The sequence below is a fragment of the Falco peregrinus genome, chromosome 1, assembly GCF_023634155.1.
Source record: "Falco peregrinus isolate bFalPer1 chromosome 1, bFalPer1.pri, whole genome shotgun sequence".
Taxonomy (NCBI): domain Eukaryota; kingdom Metazoa; phylum Chordata; class Aves; order Falconiformes; family Falconidae; genus Falco; species Falco peregrinus.
This window is the reverse complement of record NC_073721.1, coordinates 4,869,597-4,885,121: the sequence shown is the minus strand read 5'-3', so window position 1 is coordinate 4,885,121 and position 15,525 is coordinate 4,869,597. Positions and strand designations below refer to the sequence as shown.

General features: G+C 41.4%; 1 protein-coding gene and 1 long non-coding RNA gene across 2 annotated transcripts in view; one reads left to right on the top strand and one right to left on the bottom strand.

Moving 5' to 3' along the window:
• Positions 1–13,851, bottom strand: part of CPXM2 (carboxypeptidase X, M14 family member 2) — a 79,190-nt gene extending 65,339 nt beyond the window's left edge. The window contains exon 1 of the mRNA XM_005232448.3: positions 13,140–13,851. Within this exon, the coding sequence (XP_005232505.3) occupies positions 13,140–13,467 (328 nt within the window). The 5' untranslated portion in view covers positions 13,468–13,851. The remainder of the gene's footprint in view (positions 1–13,139) is intronic.
• The window catches only part of LOC129784857 (uncharacterized), a 41,109-nt gene continuing 39,242 nt past the window's right edge, over positions 13,659–15,525 (top strand). Inside the window, exon 1 of the long non-coding RNA XR_008747995.1 lies at positions 13,659–13,759. This is a non-coding gene — a long non-coding RNA (uncharacterized LOC129784857). The remainder of the gene's footprint in view (positions 13,760–15,525) is intronic.

The following is a 15,525-nucleotide window of genomic DNA, read 5'->3' as shown; positions in this document are numbered from 1 at the left end:
GCTGTTATGAAGCTCCAGCTCCATGCTACAAAGCAAAGGAGCTGAAACAGTTCAAGCAAGGTTCACACAAATATCTCAAAGGGTGGGCACCTCTCCAACTCAAATGACTGAGTGTTCAGAGGTCCTTCCTCCCTGTTCCAGCTTCCTACGATCTTGCAGCTTTACACAGCCCACAAAAGATTCCCCAAATTCATTCTGTGTAAACATCTTTTCTGCTTTGTTTAACAATTCAGCCCTGGTCCAGCAAAGGCTCATAGTCACAGGCTAAATGTTTAGCACATAGGCGGCTTCACTGATTGAAAGCTAAGTGTGTCAGAAGCCTCAATTATATGAAATGTGAGTTATTAGTGAGTTTAAAATCGCATGCAGGCATGTCTGCTGGCTCCAGGCTAAAAGCCCAAAGATCCAAACCAAAGGCAATGCATTTACCAGCCTGTGGACCCAATGAGGACTGCTCAGGAAAGCATTCAGATAAACCCTAATATATAGCACTTGCCCAGCGAGGTTTGACATCCTTTCGCACGATAAAAGCATCATGCTAGCAATAGCCCATGTTGTCACCGAGAGAGTCCCTGTCCTCACTGCAAAATATGAACGGTGTAACGTGAAAAGCAAAGGCCATGATTTGGGACTTACCATTAACTCAGCTGCTTCCTTGAAGAACCCAAGAAGGAGAAGCTCCTTCCCACCCACAGGAACTGGTAGTATTTATTAAGCATAGGTATTCTGCACTTGAAAAGCCATGGAACAGAGAAAGCTTTGAGGCAAGCTTCCCCGAGCATAACCCCCACCCCATTTCTCAAGTTTCTAATCAGGAGGAAAATCGTCTGATTCAGGATTAATGAATAGAAATATAGAAGAGTTTTGCAAAGGAATAGTTCTGTGCTGTTTTCTCTCCACTTTTTCAAAGACCCCTGTGGCAGTTTAGCTGCATAACTCCATACTAGCATTTTTTGTCATATTTTGGAAATTTTCTCATTCTATTCATCTTGTAAGAGTGTAGGGGCTCTACATGTATGACTGCCACTTGACTAGCATTCAAGCATCAAAAAACCCCAGGTACATAATTGCTGTTTGCATATTAGCAGTATCAAACAAGACACGTCTGCAATTATTTTGTATTCCACATGCTACTAGTACCCTTCATCATGATTTGGGTTATTTAGAAAGCAGACCTATAAGACATTGTTCCCCCACTCCACCCCAGCCCTTCCCATTCAGTAGTTTAAAATAGCACTGACTGCTTTCAGCTGCTGGCTGAGAACTTTGCTATTCGTTCATTGTGGGTTTGAACTACTGCTTGCAAACAGGCATCACTTTTTTTTTTTTTTTAAGAAGTGTTTTCAGATCCTGAGCAACAAGCAGTAGCTTTGCAGAAAAAATGGATCAGGAGTGTATTACCCCTCACATTTTCTTTTTAAAATAAAGAATTCAGTCATTCAGGCAGACAACAGATGCTATACCTTGTGATTTCAGTAGCCGGATACCTCAACCCTCATTCCTCCTGGGCTCACGTTGTCAGCCTTTTCAAAGGTCTTTGGAAGAAAGCTCATAGCCCTCTGACTCTGTATATGATCTCCCAACCACCTGTTCCACTACAAGATGGAAACAAGATATTTTGGGGGCTCTTTACGTCATTATATGTACCTAATGAAATACCTGATGTAAAGGAACTGGACCAGATGCAAGACACTCATCTGAGGGGCCTGCAAAAGTTTTGCACTCCAGTCCTTTGCTGGGATCCAAAAACATCCAGAGGAGCATGAGGTCAGAAATATCTGCAAAATAGATGTAAAATATTTTTCTCTTTGCCTTAGCTCAGCGTGCAATGGACCCTGGCTACTCCTCCCCTCAGCACTGTTCACCAGCAGCATAAGAGCTGCTGCCTCACCTTAGGGGAAGCCTCCTGCTCCAGTGGCATCCACTGAAGACTGGGGCACATCCTCATGCTGTTGGGTCATCTGCATCCTTGAGCAGATCAGAGTCTAGATTTACTATGGGAAATTCCAGTCTTCCCCCAGCCATGTGTACAGGACATCTATAATCCAGACATACTTTTGGCAGAGCTCTCAATGGAATTTTTGATTGGAATTTAAAGTGTGTAAAGAAAGTGTACTTTAAATACTCTATGGGATAAAACTGGGTCTATCCTTTGGGGTAGGGTACTTGCCATTGAGCTTGTGATGACAAATATAATTCTAACAGTTTCTGAAGTGTTTTCTGTAAATTCTCAGTACATAAGCTATTAGAGGGGGAAAAAAAAAAGAGAAAAATCATGTTGTCAAAGGCTGAAGTTTTAAGTCCTACTTTTATGCAGTCACACATGAAAGGCTGTTTGGCTGAAACTGAAGTTTATTCTAAATCAGTGAAAAAAAAAATCTCTGGGATGGTTGAAATCCAGCTCTGTGTTCAGACACCCTCGGTCACGTATATGGGGCAAACTTATTACACTATTGAAGGTTATATTGGGGAAAAGAAGAGTGCGTTAAAGCCAATTCTGACATAAAGGGTGGTTGCAACAGTGGTGGTAGGGAGTGCTTACACCCAGGTTTGAGATCAGCTCTTCTAAGATACTTTCAACTTTTCCCTCCATTTGACAGATGTTTTAGGAGGACTTGAAAGTAGAGAGGAGTCATAAACCTGTCACCATAAACCACTGTATCTCTGAAGAGGAGAACATGAAAATACTCTGATTTCTGGAAAGGAATGAGAAAGATGGTTGTCAGCTGCTCCCATCGCAAACAACACTGTCCCCCAGTACACCACAATGACTAATGCACCCAGGCGGTTTACTGTAAATCTTCAATGTGTTAGAGGAAGGAGATACTTGGCCTCACTCTGTGCTCTCAAACATAATTCCTCTTGAAATGGCCGACTGTTTTGCTTTCTAAAGCTCATATAAGGAAACAGGTAAAAGGCAAATCTGGGGACAACAGATAGCAGACCTCCTGAGCCCCTCCATAGGCCAAGTCTGAAAGTCAAGCAGGGACATTTGGGGTTCCCTTTTAGGTCCCAGCTAGGAGGATCAATCCTGTAGAGCCAAAAAGAAGGGAAATGACAAGAAAACTAGTGGATTTGTGATACATGGGAATGTGAGGAAGAAATAATCCTATAATCTGTAATTGAAGAAAGCAAATCCAATTTAGGAGATTAGTTCATCCAGACAATGGCTAACATTGAGGTCCAAAAGAAGAATAATCTGAATACAGGACTCTGGTACTTAAGCCAACTGAACCCCATTATAGACCAGGTGAGTGCTGTACATAGATTTTCATCATCTAGAAAGAAACACTACTGGGTATGCTATCTGCTGTGTACTAGGATTCAAAACTGAGCATTTGTCTGTCCACATCTCCTGGATGGATCAATACACTGCAAATATGTCCAGCGCAGCAAGTTCTGGGAGAAACATGGCCACCAGACAAGGCAATGGAACAGGCTGCTCCAATTTATCTGACTTCAAATGATTGCCCAGATGGCTGAAGCACTCGTATGTCTGTTGTGACCATACGTCTCGCAGGGAAAGTTGCTGAACATCAAGCTAGTGAGGCACACAGGTGTTGTCAGCCCACACTACAGGAGATGCTCCTTTTGTTTTAAAGCTCAGGAGGAGCTGAATGGGGCTGGAGAGCAAGGATGAGCGTGATTCTCCAACATAAAGACTAGGGGATGAGAAATCCTTCCCTGATGATTACTTGGGTATTTGTATTAGCTCTCAATGAATGAAATAGAGAAATATCAATCACAGTTTCCATCACCACCACCAAAATGATCACTATCTGTGGCTGTATTTTTAAGGAAAGGAACTTCTCTCAGATTGCAATCTGTTGTTGAGCACAAGACCATACCTCTTCCAAAAATATCTGTGTTTCTAGAAGTTTAAAACTATAAAAAGGCACATAATCCTATAATATTCACCTCATGAAGATCTAAGTTGTGTTGTTAGTTGAACTTGGTCCTTGGGAATCATGTTGATCATAGGAGAACAGCACTATTCCAGGTACATACCTCACATAATTCACAAGCAAGCCAAGGCTGACAGTTACATAAATCTGTCAGGCAATTCATTAAAACAAAAAAGAAAAAAAGATAAACCACAAAATAGATCTGTAAATAATTAAGAAACAGAGAGCGAGCACACAAACTCAGTTAATCAGGTTCACTATTCACTTTGAAAGTATTTCCCGTGTTGGTAGCTAGAAACTACAGAGTAGATTCACTGTGCAGTAGAAGAAAGTAAAAAGACATGTAAACTGCCACTACATGAACTACATTCAGCTTGCGTATACAACAACATTTGGATACAGCAGCACTTTTTTGAATACAACAACCTGCTAATGTTTGTGTGAAAGCAGGAGTAGAACCGTATTATTTACTATTACTGTACTTCTACAAGATTCCCATATGTAAATAACCACAAGTAAACAGAACATTAATCTCCTATCTGGGTGCATTCACTACTAAATTAGATATGCAGCTCCACCCATGAGCAATGGTTTCTGGAAGTCACCATGGCCTGCTGAAGCTTGCCAGCTTTTTTTTTCTGCAATATCAAATCCCAGTGGACGCACTGTGATGCAGCCCTGCACAAACCATGCAGGTTTGGGGTTTGCTCATGTGTCAGAATAGGAAATCATTCACTCTTTCTAATCCAAGAGTAAAATATGTTTCTCCAGCTTTGACATAGTATTAGTATCTTACGTATTTTACAAGACATTGTTGTAAAATATACTTTACAGTGTATAGGGCCCAATTCCCATTTATAAAGCAGCTCCTTTAAACACCTCTCCAGAATCAGAAAGTCACTTTAAAACCTTGTTTAGTTTAGAAAAACTGTAGATCACTGTGGAAATAGGGAATTAAAGCCTCATCTCCATTTAACATATAACATGGTACAAATCTTTGCTTGCCAATGCCAGTATGTTACCCACCAGAAAGGAAGTATTTTATGTCCAAAAGAGGACTTAGATAAGTATCAGCAGACTCACCAGACTATCTTTTGTAATTTTGTAAAATTCAAAAAGGGCTAGAGAGTAACAGCTAAACCCAAGTACTCTAAGGATGCTTTAAATGGCCCCCACGTACTTCCTCTGATGTCTTCATAGGCACTCTGACTCTCAGAGTCACCATCTGGCATGTCTTCGTTCCCCCTCTTGTTTCTCTCACCTTTTTTGTTGCCATTTTTAGCTATGAGTAGAAAAGAGAAACTGTTTCCCTTTTACACCTGTCAAGTTGATTTAACACTGCCTGATGACTGTGCAAAGAATAAAATGCCTTGCTCTTCTCCAATAGTGCTCCATCCCTTCCAGCACACAGCAGACACCCAGAGTACCCTGTTCTTCTGACACTGAGATGATAAAACCTCAGAGGAATGGAATCCTAAATGTTCCTTTTGCTGTGCTACAAAGAAATTAAAAATGTGTTTTCATCAGAAGCAATGAATTACAATTGCAGTGTATTTTACTAACAGCTTAACATAGGTGTTTTTCCTTACTTCATCAAATATGCAAAACCCCAACCAAACACCTTTTGAAGTCAACTAGAAGGCTTCCAGAGGAGCAAGGCTAGCCCCTGAAAGAGGTAGGTATGCCCACTGATCAGCATCATCTGCCATCAAGGAAGAGAAGTCCCCATCAGGAAAATAATCAGGCAGAAGCAATGCTGGAGACCCATCTTGGGGCTGGCCACAGTGCCCTCTAAATGTTCTTATTCCATCATCCATTATTTATTCTTGCCTGGGCATGGATAGCGTGTTCAGGTAGGTGACTGAGAAGTAACTTCTACATTGGAGATGTAACTGCACAGATACAACAGACATGACCATCCCTGAATGAAATCCCATGCCAAATTGAAGGAAACTTGAATGCTGTCTTTGATTCATGGCCTGTTGAATTAAATAGAACCAAACTGCCTGTTAAGGTAGCTCCCAGGGACAGAAAGATTAAAGGTGATTGCCTGCTCCTAATATGAGCAATTATCCCCAACACCTCTGTTTTCTCTCAGTGAATGTTTGAGCTGAGTAAAGGCTACAGAGTGTTTTGCACGTGTGATCACTGGATTTTGAAAGGCAAATAATTGTGACTACATCAGAACTTGCTTGTTCCCATTTTCCTTGGGTACCCAAACACCTAAACAAAGGCACGTATTTATATGTTCACTTCAAAAAGCCTTGCTTTATAAAAATAAAACAAACAGACAACAGTACCACAAGACACAACCTCACCATAAGCCTGACAAGAAGGCCAGATGTAATGCATCCTCTGCATAATAAGGATACAAGCACAGGCAACCACCATGCATCAATGTGGCAATCAAACCTCAGCTCTGTACCCAGGCAACAAATCTTTAGGTAATCTGGTTTTTACACGGACAATGAATTGGGCAAGCCTCAAAAATCCCAGGAAGAAAAGGCTCAGATATTGAAAACTCAAGAAATTACTTCTTCTACACCATACCTTCCATTTCCACTACTTCAACTTTTTGACAGATGCTAAGTTCACATAGCTGACAAGTCTTCACACCAAAACCAAAAGAAATAAGTGAAATTTGATTGTGAACCATTTGAATGACCTGTCTAGCCAGCTCACTGAAAAGAGAACAACATTAAAAACCAAGAATGAATTCAGATAATGAGTGACTTGTAATATGCTGGCATTTCAGGAACAAGTCTAGACTCAGGTTCATACTATTAAAATCTATTCAGTGAAACTGTCCCTTTTTCAAAGGGATATTTTTCTCACCTTAAAAATTAGTTTGAATTCACAGAAGGCTGCTAGGAGAATTATTGTAGAAAACTTCTCAAGCATAATCAAATCTGTTTATTCTGCTTATTTTTTTTTTCCTCATGTTACATTATTCATTGAAGACATGGGTAAGGAAAGATGCTAATCAAAAAGATCTGGCCAATTTTAAGAGCATTGCTCATTATTAATTCTCAGTCATCTTTTGTCCTCTTTTGTTATGACATTCTTTAAGTGGAATGGCTACATTATATTTCATTATTCTGCACATTTGTAGAAGTGCTGATGAGAAAATAGAAGCATGTAGATGAAAGCAAGCTCATTAAATGCCACACGTTTTCATCTTTGCTTGTCACATCTGGCAATTAGGAGGGGATACAGGTTATATTAAAATTCATGGGTTATGCACCTAGGGCCAACAAGTTCATTCTTAAGAATTATCAGTATAAGAAGTCTGAGCAAAAGCTTTAAAATTAAAATCTGCATTCTAGGTCACAGGAGTGCTTCACTTTCACAGGAATGGAAGCCAGCTACAAAGTTTGAGAGAAAGGATACCAGTGGGCTAGAAAACAGCACTGGTAAACACTCAGTGTTTAGGCAATTCTGTGCTTATTTCTTCTTAGTTCCTATAAAAGTCATTTATCACTGACTAGCCTTCACTAGAGACCAGCCTATGTATGCAGTCATCCCCAGCCTTCATTTTACCCTCTGATTCCATTCTAACCCAAAAGCCAATTTCCTTTCCCCCCAAAATCTCTTCTTTATTTCCAGCTCCTGCCCGCTTTCCCTTCACACCTTTCCCCTAAGCTCCCTGACACGCTGCCGAAAGCCGATGCTGGCTCTGCTCCTGCCAGACCCACGCCAGCTGCCTGTCCCGGCTGGCTTTCAGCCCCCCATGTTCCACTTGGAGGCACTTCACCAATGTTTCTAATGACTTCTTCCTAGCCAGAGCTCTGAGGCATTACCCCACCTTCAATGTGCTGGACTTCAAGCGTCTTTGGAAAACTTTGATGACTCTTTGTTCCTAGGCTTCCTCCTGACTCTCCAGGTACACCCTCAGCCTGCCTGTGTTTTCAGGCTTCCCCCTTTTCACCTTTCCTCTAGCTAACCCCATCCAAACCCCCTATTCCGGCAAGCAATGCTACCTCTTCTTTCCATGTTTCCTTCCGTTCTAGCTGGAAACCTGGCATATCTCTCTCTAAACCTCCATTATCTTGTTGTCACAGCACTGTCAAAACTAGCTGGCTGCAATGAGGCTTTTACCATCCCATACCAGGGTAACATCAATAAGTAGTTCCCACATTGTCCCAGCACAGCCACCCATCCCCCACAAGGTTTCTAAGGTTCGTCTACTGCCTGTGCTGTTCCTTCATCCTCTTCAGGCCAGTCCACCTTCCTTCTTGCCTCTGCTACATCTGGCTTCTCTCTTCTCCGTGTGCCTCTTCCAGGCGGCCTCTCCTCACACAGGCCCCCTTCTTCTCCCAGGGCCTCACTTTATCTCTCCTACATCCAGGGAGCTCTCTCTTCTTCCTCTGTTTCTCCCAGGTCTCTCTTCCTCCACTCCTCATTTCATCTGCTCCTCTTCCATACCCCTTAGAGCTATTTAACTACTTAGCAGGAACCAGCCACAGCTGCACATTATCCACATCAGCCAACCCACTGCCCCTCAAGCCAGCCCACAGCTGTATATTATCAGTGTTAATTAACCTGCCTTCGTTCCTCTATAATTCCTCTACATCTCATATCTTGATAAACGCCTCAATGAACGTAATATTGGTCTATTTTTATAAATACAAATTCTTTCTGCAAGATAAGTTTTGTGGTTGCATGCATTGGTCCTTTTATCCTCTTTTTGCCTTCCCTTACTGACTCCTCCTCAGACATGTGGTCCAGTGAGATCCTAACCCACTCAAGAGATTCCTATGCACTACATAAATTAAAAAAAAAAACAAAATAAAACAAAAAACAACAACAAACCAAGAAAACAAACCCCTTAAGAATTATATTGTTGAACAGGTGGCAACATTACCCCAAAATAAACAAATACGGGGCAAGTAAACAGTGATGCATCTGTGAACTTGCACCAAATCTGGGGAAAGCAACAGATAAGACAAGACAAAGGAAATCATGATTACTACACACACACATACATTGGATTGCGCAGAGATCAGACACTGGAAGACCTGTGAAATACAGAAGAAATGTGCACTAAAACCCTTTCTAATCACTGTCATACAAATAAAGATTACACTACTCCTTTGTTTTCTAAAGGCAGTTAGAATTGAGGTATGGCCAGAACAAGAACTATTCTAACACGTATAACTTTCGCAAATCAAATCAAAATAATTACAGATTTAATTGTGGTAGATTTGGGCACAATAGGATTGTCAGTGGGACTGTTCAGTCACTACCCAGACCAATGTGCAACACTGAGCACTGTTCGTGGGGACCTCAGCCTCGTAAACTCCTCAGTTTTTTGCCTGTGTTTTGCCTGTGTGCAGACGGACCCCCAAACCATCTGTAGGGATCTGCCCCACAGATGGTAGCTGAGACTGCATTTATTAAATTCTATTAAAGGCCTCATAAAAGAAAAACATTGATGTTAATAAGACTCTTTCCACTGATTTGAATGGGCTTTGGATAGAGGCCTAAACAAACAAGGATGGAATTAGAAGATGGAAGTATGTATAGAAACCTGTCAATCCAACTGTTTACCTTCAAGGATGACTTACTACCACTTCATTTACGAGTCATTTAAAGGGCAAGGAGGCAGATTGATATTTTTAACTGTTACCTGAATCGAGTATTTGCAAATACTGATTTTAATAATACATTTTTTTTTAAAAAAAACAACATTGTAATGTCACTGGCATCAGTAGGATTTCTTTCTACACTAATATTTCAGAGACTGAAAATATCTATATTCTCACCGCCTTCAGTAATTAGCTTAAATAAATTGAGTCTGCATCATCTGTTATGTGCTGTGTCCTTCAGACTGCTATGTTTGATTTCAACTTTGATTCAAAGCTAGGGCTGATCAGTACCAGCTGCTCAGCCAAAGGGCAGATCACACATTCCGGTTTCTCCTCTTTCTTCATCCCAGCTCCCAGCCAGCCTATTGTTTGTTACAACTAATTAATCCCGCATGCCCCAGCTGCCAGCAAGCCTCACAAAAAATCAGATTTTTCAGATTTTTGTATTTACTGCATGTCCAATAAACCAATTCCAGTTCTGGATGTATGTAGTACACATAAATGTGTACATATATGCACAACACACATATTTACAGGGCCAGATGTGTAGTTACTATTCATGGATACCTGTTTGGAAACTGCTATTACTATTCCTAGCTGACCTCTTAACAGGTCAAATGTGAGAAATCATAGGTACGTATTTTTATTTAGGCACCTCTGTGAGGGGGCAGATTTCCAGATCTTCATTTCAAACTGGTCCCCAGTGACATGTCACTAAGCATTGGAGTCACTGCATTGGCAGGACCTGGCCCTTTCCTGCCTTTGGGAGAGGAGAAAGAATAAATTTCAAATATGATAGCCAGAACTTTTAACACTGTATTTAAAATTGCCTGACACTTCCTCCTAAAAACATCCTGTTTTCACTTACATCTTTAACAAATGGTAACTATTCTCTGCTGGGTGTTTGTCTTGGGGCTTATTGTGGCTATTTCAGTTAAAGTAATTCAGCTGCTTCTGAGGAAGTACACTGCATTTTCCCATACTAAAGTCAGAGTAACAACTAGTTTGTTGGGTTGGTATCAAACCTTCATGTGCTGGAGTGAGGAGCGCAAGTTTGGTAGAGGGGATCAGTTGTTTGTTGCAGCTCTGGCTAATTTTTTAAGAGCTCATAGAGGCTTTAAAACCTTTTATTGCACGTGGCTGGTGAAAGCTTGGAAATTCAGCTGTGTCAAATGAGCACAAGCCTGCTGTGGAAGGAGGGACTGAGCTATTTCTAGCTGCTTTTGGTGGTGCATCATCAGCCTTTCCTGTGCTTCGCCTTGACCTTGTGCTTGGCCATGCTGAGGAAGAGAAGGAGGGTGAGGAAGAACATAGCCTGACTGAATGCAGAAATAAAATTACTTCCTGGACTCAGAGTCAGGTAGGATGGAAAGTAAAAAAGAAGGAAATTAGAAGATGAGTCCTGCACATGTCAATTGGTTGGCACACAATGAGGTGCTTTTTGGGCAAGGTTTGAGGAGTCGTTTTTGGGGGTTTTTTTTCCTATTCTCGTTCCATAACTTCCTATATAAAAAAAATGAATGTGATTACATCTGTAAAATCAAGCATTCTTAGGAAATGACCACATCTGGGCTACCTGTAAGAGCTCTGTGTGTTCCCCTAGTAGGTCAGTGGTGTAATATAGTTTGAGTTTTGTACTGCTGTGTCTACACTGCATAAACAAAACCAGGTTTGGAAGGGATGAGTGTTCCGTAATGATGGAGGTTGTTACTGATATAGCTGTTGCACCTGTTTACTTCTCTGCACCTGTAAAGTGCTCAGTTCAGTGGGTGGGGAACAAGGAAGATGCCTATCTGTAACTCATAGAATGGTTTAGGTGAGAAGGGACCTTAGACATCGTCTTGTTCCACCCCCCTGCCCCTCCCCCCAGCCCAGGCTGCTCCCAGCCCCATCCAGCCTGGCCTTGAGCACTGCCAGGGATGGGGCACCCACAGCTGCTCTGGGCAGCCTGGGCCAGCGCCTCGCCGCCCTCACGGGGAACAATTTCTGCCTCACAGCTCATCTACATCTCCCCTCTTTCAGGTTACTTTATCATTTATCTTTATTTGTAAAGATAGATGAGCATTGCTCTCACAGGGTGGATGCTATCCTCATTGCTGTCATGTTTGGTAGAGTACGTGTAAAGTCATGGTGCCGGGGAAATTGGGAAAAAGCACCCATGAAAGTTAAAGCAGAGTTGAACTGCAGAAGACCCCACCACAGGCTGGAAACATGTATTGTCTCCACCGCGTTGAAGAAGAAGCCTGGTACCTAGTTAGGTAGCTTTAAAATACATGTGTTGCCCCTGGTTAGACACTAAATCTAATAAGCCAGTCCTTGAGATGGTCCAGGCAGTATTGTCTGCTTGGGAAGCTGCTGCCTGGCTGCTGGCCATGGAGGGAGCCACGGGCACAGATGTCTCGTGTCTCTGCTCCCCCGCACAAGGTATATTTGCTGTCATCCTTGACTTCTGCTGTGAGTTACACTGGCAATCTAAACTGCCTGCCCCATAAACTGTTTTCCAGATTTCAGAAATAGTATTTTCTTATCACTGTTATTATCAAAGCTTGTATCTTGGCTAACCAAAGTCTAATTAATTTCTCTTAGTGTTAACATTCAATAGAAAATATTTTGTTTTCTAACTGCTACATGTAACTGGGAAAAGTTAAAGCCACTCTACAACCCTTGATCCTCTGTTTTGCTGTATGCGTGTATTAATGGCTCTAAATTGCAAACTTTGTGCCATATGCTCCAGCTGTTAACATTAAAAATTAACCTTCTGAAGTAAAGGGGAGTTCATCTGTAGGGGAGTAGGATTTGGCCCCAAATTTTACAACTCTAAAGTTCATGGGCCAAACTGTCTCTGAAGTAAACCAGTAAAGTATCTGCCATACTTTTGGGAAACACGTAATATTACTTTTCTTTCAGGGTGGTGTAATTAGCTTTTAATGGGAGCAACCGGATGGTAAAAGCTGATCAAGTCTCTGCCGACTTTAACAATTGCATATTTTCATGCAATCCAAAGCAGAAAATAGAAAATGGAATTAAGGGTGGCCTTTTTTTTTTTTATTATAAGGCATCTTTGTTACTGTTTACTTTCTTGGTTTTACAGGTCAATAATTAAATTGAGCTTGTTATGGCTTAGTCTTTTACAGGAAGATCTTTGTTTACATATCTTCCTCTGGAGAGCTTTGAAGTGAAATCTCAAAGAAATTCACAGGTTTATAAGTAAAATTAATTCAGAAACATCTCTTAGATTAAAATGACAATGCAAAAAGTAAGGTGTCACAATATACAATCAGCTTTTAATATGAAATCTGTCTCTCTTTCTTTTGCTTATAGAACAGCAGCATTAACAACAAGCCAGTTGTCAAGTGTAATTAAGAAGGAAAAGTCCATATCCTAGCAAGAGTGCAGCACAGTTAATACATTACCACTCTGAAATCTCTTTACTTGATGAGGAAAGGGTTAAAAAGCCTATAAAAGTTCTGTAGATCTGTTCTGTGGGATATAAAAAATTAATGTGTTGTCATCATCATCACCATGAGAACATTTAATGTTATTATTACCAAGACTGCCATTAACTGGATATTCATTAATGCTAAAAGTCACAGTCAGCATGAGATTCAGCAGACTCCAAGCTCTGGAGGAGGAGGTGGAAAGTTACCTGGTGGAGTTTCAAGAATAGATTTTCCTTTTTTGTTGCTTTTCTTCGGTTTTAACTCTTTCCTGCTCGGTTTGAACCCTGGGTGCTCCTCTGTCTCTGCAGCACGGATAGGTCCTTCCTCTCCGGGTTGCTCCGTGAAAGGAAAAAGCTCTTCACCGGGATATGGAAAGGAATAATAATGATCCCTGTTGCTAATCTCCTGCAGGTAATAATCCTGATCGTCCATGGGTGCAGCCCGGGACACATCCCCCAGCAATGCCAGCTCAAAGGCGCAGAGAGCGAGGCAGAGTTGAGAAGGACATGAGCCTTTCTTGCTACGGGCAATCATCGTTTGCTTTTGCAGAAATCTCCTCTGCAAGTCCCAGAACTTTATTTGTAGATGGGGAAAACGGAGAACCCTGGCAGCTGGCAACCCCCCCTCCCAGCCCCCAGAGACACAGAGGGCTAAAGGAGCCTGCCTGTGAAAAGTGCCTCTGCTTTGGGCTAGTTTTGCAAAAGTTGCGAGGAGCGCAGCGGGACGGAGGGCTGTGGAGGGAGGGGGCAGGACGGGGATGCATGTGATCGTCAGGCTTACCAGCCAGACAGACGGACAAGCGCTCCGCTCCGCCGGCGTTTGGCAGGTGGGATCTCCAGCGCGGTTAGCTTGCTGCTTTTCCTCTCCTGCCTCTCTTGCTTCTTTTAATCTTTTTTCATTATTACTGCTGCTTTCTTCCCAAACCAGAGTTACAAGACGGTTTCAGCTAAATCCCCTAACAGTTTCCTTAGCCTTCCCGCATGCAGTGGATCGAAGGGAGCATTTATTCAAAGAAAAGTAAACTTGGCAGCCCGCCTTTGCCTCCCAGCCTGTATGCAAAAGTGTTTTCATCCCCCAGATGATGCTGTGCAGATGGGGGTGGGCACACAGAGCCGGAGATGAACCCTGCCTGCAGCTGGCAGACTTCATCTGCCTGTACTTTGACCCTGGGCATACAGGAGGATAAGTGTGATGTGGGTCTGTGGCAAAGAATCCTCATTCCATACATGCTGTGCTATATTCCCTTTCATGGTGGTTTTTTTTTTTTAGCTTTTACAAACCTAGGATACCCCTCCAACACCTATCTCAGCCTCCCTTGTTTATTTTAGTTTATAGATGTGTAACTTTATATATAGCTTATATATAATTTATATTACTTTATATAGACATTTGTGTGTATATATATTTTTTGTATATATATACACATATAAGTTATCGATAAGTAATATAACTCAACACATACCTTGTGCCAATTTATAAGAGGCTTCTCCTGGGCCATATGGGAGCTCCTTGGACTCAGCCTAGCTGAAAACCAGAAAGGACATGTTTCATCAGTGGCCCTTTTTCCCATTCTTTTTGGAATGATCCTGACTTTTGTTCTCTCTGAAACGTCTTCTAAACAGATTAGGACGCGTTGTGCTAGCAGCTGCACACATGCAACCCAGTGTCATTAATGGAATCAATTTGTCTGAGAATAAAATCTTATCTTTCATCTTTTTCATAGCTCTAAAATAACCTTCAGTGCTGAAGGAAATGTGCAGCAGTTGGCTCATGAAATATGAATCCTTATTCCTGTGTTGAAAATACCAGCTTATATTTTCATCATGTATATTGTATTTCTTGACATTGTCCAGTCAGCTAGGAGAAAGCATAATGTGTTGCCCTGCTCGTTATTCTGCCTTTGCAATCACACTTAATATGTGTTTCTCATAACTTTAATACCATAATAAGCATAGTTTCCTATCTCAGTACCTGTGCCTTTTGGTATATTTGGTTTCCAGACTGTGGGCGATTCAGTCCCCAATATTTAATGATCATCCTTGCTTTCTTAGTTGCTATCCCAAAAGCAATTTAGCAATTATATTGTGTCTTTTGTCATTCCTTTTAGACAAATGAAAATATGCTTTCACTAGCAATTCCATTTTTATTTTCCATTTTTACAATTTTCAAAATCCCAAAACTGTGCTTTTTCTATTTTAAATATAGGAATTTTCATTTTCTAAAACGAGAATAAAATATACTTTGATTTTTTTTTTACTGTTTTACTGAATTATATATATAATTTCATTTTTATTTGATGAAAAACTGCTTCCCATGTAACTTTTCAGATAGTTTTATCTGGAATAGATGGCTTTGTTACCTTGAGCACACAGTGTGCAGTGACTGGGTGGAGTGTGGGAGCTAAGACCTACTGGATATGGGTGTGAAACAGGCTTCTTGTTCTCTGCATTCAGTGGCAGGCTGAATATCCTGGATATCCCGTCTTAGCGATTTCACAGATGTTCTGACTTCATTTTCCCTTTCCAAAGTATCCAGTCCTCTCCTCCCTTGGTCCTAACTTCTGAGGACAGAGCACAAGCTACAGAAAATGTG